At 52.9% G+C, this 6,000-nt stretch overlaps 1 protein-coding gene across 1 annotated transcript in view; it reads left to right on the top strand.

The window, feature by feature from the left end:
- The first annotated feature begins 309 nt into the window (after positions 1 to 309).
- Positions 310 to 6,000, top strand: part of ADAM33 (ADAM metallopeptidase domain 33) — a 71,245-nt gene continuing 65,554 nt past the window's right edge. Inside the window, exons 1-2 of the mRNA XM_067533662.1 lie at positions 310 to 476; positions 5,229 to 5,311. Of these exons, the coding sequence (XP_067389763.1) occupies positions 344 to 476; positions 5,229 to 5,311 (216 nt within the window). The 5' untranslated portion in view covers positions 310 to 343. The remainder of the gene's footprint in view (positions 477 to 5,228; positions 5,312 to 6,000) is intronic.

Raw genomic sequence — 6,000 nt, 5'->3', positions numbered from 1 at the left:
GCCTCTCCTGCGGTGAGGGGAGCTGCCTGCGGGGAGGGGGACCCTGGGAGCTGTCGCTGTGGGGGGCGCTGAGCAGAGCGTCGGCTGGGCTGTCTCCTATTACACAGCCCGGCCAGGAACCATAACCGGAGCAATGCCAGCAGCAGCCTCTGCCTACAAGCCCCAGGATGCAGCAGGGGTGCCCGAGACGGGGCGAGGGCCTCCCTGGGCAAGAGGTGGGTGGGGATTGGGGGGAGCGGGGGAGGAGGCTGGGCTGGGCTGGGCGGTATAAGAGGCAGGGGCCGGGCGGGCAGCGGCGGGGATGCTGCCGGGGGCAGGCGGAGGGCAGCCGGCGGCGGCGGGGATGGAGGCGGGCGCCCCCCGCGAGCCCTGCAGCCGGGGGGAGCCGGCGGGACCCTTCGCGGAGCGTTTCTGCCTCCTGCTCCTGCTCCTGCTGCTGCTGCTCCCCGGCCATGCGGGCGCCGCCGAGGCACGAGGTGAGGCCGGGGGAGCGGCCGGGGCGATGCTCCCGCAGGGGGGGCCCCGAGTCTGGCTTGGGGAGGTGCACGTGGGGGCGCGGGGGGCCGGTCCCCCTGGGTGCTCTGGGGGAGCAGGCGGCCAGCCGGGCAGGAGGGGAAGGGGCTGCGGCTGGGGTGTGCGAGTCGCGGGGGGAAGCCCAGCCGCCGCTCCCCGCTAGCCCCGCCGGGCGTGCAGCTGCCCCCGCAGGGGGGCTCCGCTCCCCCGGCTCCGCTCCATGCCTCTATATGGTCCGGCCGGGCTGCACGGAGGCGGCATGCCGCTGCCCGCCGACCTCCCTCTGCTGCGAGCCGCGCTCGCCCTGCAGACCTCAGCCCCGGGGGCGCTCCCGTGGGACGGCGGGAGCCAGTGGCCCCTGGCAGCCAGGCGGGGTCCCCGCCCCGGTGAACCCCAGTGGCTCGGGGTGGAGTGACGGCTACCCCGGCCTCGGACCCGGCTGCCATGCCCGGGGGAGCCGGGCCGGATTTCACCCTGCACCCTCTTTCAGATGAAAACCAGCCTTTGCCTTTTTGTTTTTTTTTTTTTTTTGGGAAGGAAACTAACGTTTTCTGGGCAAGTTTTTGTTCCCTTTGAAGTTGTCTGTTATTGGCACAAGCGAAAATGGGCAGTGTGGGTTCCCTTTTTGGCTTCTGGCGAGTTCCCTCCAAAAAACCAGAAATGAGTCTGTTCTACTTGAAATGAAACAAAAAACGGTTTTGGGTCCTTTGGGTTTTTTCTTTTTTTCTTTTTAAACACCCCCGGCCGGTTTTTGAGCAGCCGTGTGTTAAAAGGACCCTGAGGTCTGGGTGCAGGTGGGGGACCCTGGCTTGGGCAGAAATAGGTGATCAAGTGTAGGGGCCGGGGGGATCAGGAGAGCTTACTTTGATGGTAGAGCGTGAGGCAGGGACTGCCTTTAAGTTTTCGTACAGCGCCTAACGCGGTGGGCCCTGTTCTGGGATTGGAGATTCTAGGCGCTACCACAATGCACATAAATAATTAATAGCTGTATGAAATGCAGGAAAGGTGCTGTCTTGGAGAACGCATTAGCAGCAGAGGGTGGGGTGTGTGGAGATGGATGGAAACGCCCCATTGCAATTGATTTGATTTAGATTTTAACCAGGTCCCAAGTGATTGTCTAAGTCTGTCCCCTCCTCTCTCCCCCATTGACTGCAAGGACAATTTTCAGCACAGCTAGGATCTTAGCATAATAAAGAACTGCCAGTATGATATGATTGCTTGCCCCCAAGTAATCGCTATAAACAACTCCCCGAGTCCCATCCTATCTCCAAACGCCCCGGAGAGCAGTGGGCTTTGCAGTATATCCAGCAAGGCTAGGACCTCTGCTCAGGTGGATGAAGGGAGAAAGGCCCCTGTCCTCAAAGGTGTTAGGCTCCTAACTTCCACTGAAATCCATCACATACCTTTGAGAATCTGGGCCTCAGAGCCTGTCTGTAGGTTCTGTGGAGCTTCCCTAAGCAGCTGGAGGTTTCAGACCTAGGCACTGAACTTGTTCTTTCTTTAAAACGTTCTTTGGCCTTTTTCAGCATAAGGATGATTTCTGCCTCCATCAAGAATCTGAAGCCGCATGTTGCCCCCAGCCATGTCAGGAATCTGGACTCTCCTCCCTCTGAGCAAGAACAGGAGCAGTATAGGAATAGCTAGTTCTGCTTTTCTCCTTTTTCTGCGTATCCTGTAACGGGACAGCAGAAAACCACAATGGAGACATGATTCCTAGGGATTGGGAAACTGAACTAGGCAGTGGCCCATAATTCTAATCCGAACTCTGGCATCAACTCCTTTCATGATGTGAGGGTAAATCGCTTCACCGCTTTGTGCCTCCGTTTCTTTGCCTCAGTTTCCCCTGAGAGTGTCATCTACCTCCAGGGCCTTGAGGTTTTTACAAACCTTAATTATTGTTTGTAAAAACTTGGAGATCCTTCCCACGAAAGGTGCTGATAAATTTGCCGCCTTATTTTAGCTATTCATGCAGAAAACAAAACCAATCTCCGACCCATCCAGTGTCATTCATGTCACAGAACAAGACTTCAGGGTCCCTGGGCTCTTCAATCTGAGACCTGGCCTGCACTTAAAAGTTTGGTCGACATAGCGTGGCGATCAAGACTGGAGGTTTTTCGAAATGATCTGCTGTAATTCAAACAGGAGTTAACTCAGGGAAGTCCTGTGAGATGCGGGAGGGCAGGCTAGTTGATCTGAGTGGTCCCATCTTGCCCAATAAGCCACGAATCTGTGTGACACTGACATAGCCAGGCCTCTGATAATCTTGTTAATGTAGTCTTGGTTTTAAAGTGTAGTTGGTTTCAGATCAAATCTTTAGCTGGTTTTAGACCAAACCCCAGTTTTCAGATACTCCACCCTTCACATCGTGCTCAGCCCCGTTTCCTTTCTGCTCTTTGCACTGAGGAACTGAAACAAGCAAGGAGCCCTGCTATTCCTATCCTAAATCCTCCCCTCTGGGGCTGTGACTAAATCAAAACTTTCACTGAAAATGCACTCATTTGTACAGAGTCCTCATCATTCCATGTTTTGCAAGATCATGGGCTGCTTTGTAAGTTTCACGTGGTTCTTCAACAATAACAGTAGATTTTTTTTATTGAGTCATCCATCGCTGTTTGTTATTCTGCAATCAAATGCAGTGAAATTGTTATTAAAACCATAGAGTGCTTGCACGTCTCTGATCGGGTAGGGGAGCGACGGGCTTTGCCTTGTTTGGGGGAGCTGGGATGGCTCAGAGGAAGTGATAATGAACGGCAGATCTTTTCATCGTTAGGCTGCAGGCTCTAATACAGGTTGCAAAGAGTGAAAGTTGTTACTTGCTGCTGTTTGGTGAAATGAAGTGGTGAGACTCACTCCATTGGGCCAAATTCCTTGCTGGAGTAATGCTAGTAGAATCAATAGAGCTCTGAATCGCTCACCCCAAGCCTTCAAAAATCATGAGATTGGCTTAAAAGAAAAAAAAATAATTTTTTTTTTTAATGTTCGTTTTTGAGCCTCCTGATTATGCCCCTGGGTCACATTTTTCAAGTGTTTCTCCTGAAACCATTAGGGCTAGATACTTACTTCAAAAAAGCCGTGGTTCTCTTCTAATCACAGGACTCCAAAACCTGGGGCTTTAAGATAGTTGTCAACATTGGAAGTTCCCCCGGCAGAGAACTGAGGGGCCAGGTGACCACAGCACAAATATCTACACTAGGGAACTTACAGTGGCACAGCTGTACCAATGCAGCTGCGCTGTTGTAAGATCTCTCACATAGCCGCACTGCCCGACAAGAGAGAGCCCTCCCGTCGGCATAATTACACCACCCCCAACGAGCAGCAGCAGCCATGGCAGTGAGAGAAGCTCTCCCACCAACGTAGCGCTCACCCTCCACACTGATGCTTATGTTGGTGTCATGTCGCACAGCGGTGTGTTTCTTCACTCACCTGGGCGACTTAAGTTCTACCGACATAAGGGGAGGAAGAGGTAGCAGCCTCCGCAAAGAAGCCGGGGATTGAATTGGGTCATGGTGAATAATGTCCTCTCTGGCCTCTCTACATGGTCCCAGGATAGGGCTACAGCAAACTGATGTAGCAGAGTGAGCATGCATTTCCTGCTGCTACTAGTGTTACACCTGTTGGGTGACTTAACCAGAGTATTGTGATCTCCAGGTGGGCAGTCTGGCATCTTTCACCAACAAGACATTTGTGTTTTGGGTGCAGATTTTGTGCTGGCAATAGGTCCAGGCTGAGAGTTTGGATCTGGAGCAGAGCTCCGCCAGATTAGCATCATCTACATTCACGTAGCACTTTTCTCGGTGCGTTTGCCTGAGAGGAAGGATGGGCCAGTGGTTAGAATGGGAGTTTGGAAGTACAAGGACCTAGATTGAATCCCCTTTTTCACCGTATATTTCCCATGTGACCTTGGGCAGGTCACATTAATTCAGGGGTTCTCAAACCTTTTTTGCTGTGACCCCCTTTGAAAATATTTCAGACTGTGATGACCGCCCTGCCCCCAAAAAACAACAACCCCCCTATGCCATGCCACGCACCCCTCCAGGTCATGCCACCCTTACTTTTGCACTGATGCTGGTGGTGGTACTGCCTTCAGAGCAGCCGGTCAGCAGCTGCTGTTCTCCAGCCACCCAGCTCTGAAGGGCTCTGGCTGTCAGCCATGCGCAGGACTGACGGATGCAGCCCTGGCGTGCATGGAGGGTGACAGCTCGCAACCCCCCCATAATAACCTTGTGACCCCTTGAGGGGTCCCGATCCCTAGTTTGAGAACCCCTCTATGGGCCTCAGTGCCTGTAATCTATAAATCAGCACTTCCCTCTCTTACAGGGAGAATAAATACACACATTCATCGATTCCTAGGCCAGAAGGGACCACTGTGATCCTTTAATCTGACCTCCCAAATAACGCCTGCTAGAGAACTTGCTGCTGTCATTCCTGTTGGAAGCAGAGCAGATCTTTTAAAAAACATACCCAGTCTTGATTTTAAAATTGCCGGGGATGGAGAAACCACCACAACGCTTTTAATATCGCGAGACACTCAGACATTATGGCCTGTGTTGTCACAGAAGTGCCTGAGATAGATGAGAAAGTTCTCAAAGGGTTTTCTCAGCCTGGGTTCCTCAGCCATAGTCAGTCAGTGCATGAAAGAGAAACGTTCCTATCTCCGTGTCCGGGATTTTGCCTGTGTCCTCTGTATCTGTTCACCGTGACGTTCTCGCTTGCAGGGCTGCCACCGCGCGGAGAACGGGTCATCCCTCACTGGCTTCTGAGCGGGCGGAGCAGGCGAGCAGTCAGCGTGGCCGAAAAGGTGGGTGAGATTCAAAGCATGCATGTTTCTTGGTTCCCCCTTCCACCCATACCCTGTGCGGTATGGGACATGAAGGGTTAAGCCCAGGGCTTGAGCAACATGCTGTTGTATTCCTTACTCAGTGTCCACGTGTGGGACTAAGGGGTCAATATCTGCACAATCTGAGCTGTGAGATGTATGTTTTTAAAGAAATCATTTGGCCCTGAAGGTTGCTGAAATAGCCTTCTCCCCATGGTCCAAAGCTGTCCCCTGGCCCCTGCAGGCCAGCAGTCCTTGGGCCTCTGCTGCTGCTCAGAGCTTTGGCCACGTCCAGTTTTTATTTAGCGAATTTCCTGCTGGCAGTAGGTACAGGCTGTGAGTTTGGATCTGAAACAGAACTCCACCAGCTTATTAGATCAGTTTTCACAGCTGCTGTTCAGCCAGGAAACTGGCAAGGTTTCTGTGTAGTGTACGCTGCTGCTGCTCTTTGTGGAAAAGGGCTACTCAGAGGAGAAGGACACCTCAAACCTGAGAGGTTGGGTAAGGGGCAGAGTAGCAGACTCCTGGCTCCTAAGAGATTTTGCAATGGCAGCGGGAAAAGACTTCTTTCTCTGTTCCAGCAGGCAAGTAAGTGGTAATGAAGATCTGGCTCTCGTGCCATGGTCTCTCTGGTGAGGAAAATCCCAGACAGCATCAGTTGTCTTAGCAAG

This window comes from Emydura macquarii, unplaced genomic scaffold (assembly GCF_026122565.2).
Source record: "Emydura macquarii macquarii isolate MOO-44397 ecotype Brisbane River unplaced genomic scaffold, CSIRO-AGI_Emac_v2 contig_3345, whole genome shotgun sequence".
Lineage (NCBI taxonomy): Eukaryota > Metazoa > Chordata > Testudines > Chelidae > Emydura > Emydura macquarii.
Note: the sequence above shows the minus strand (reverse complement) of the source record. Positions and strands in the feature narration are given on the sequence as shown.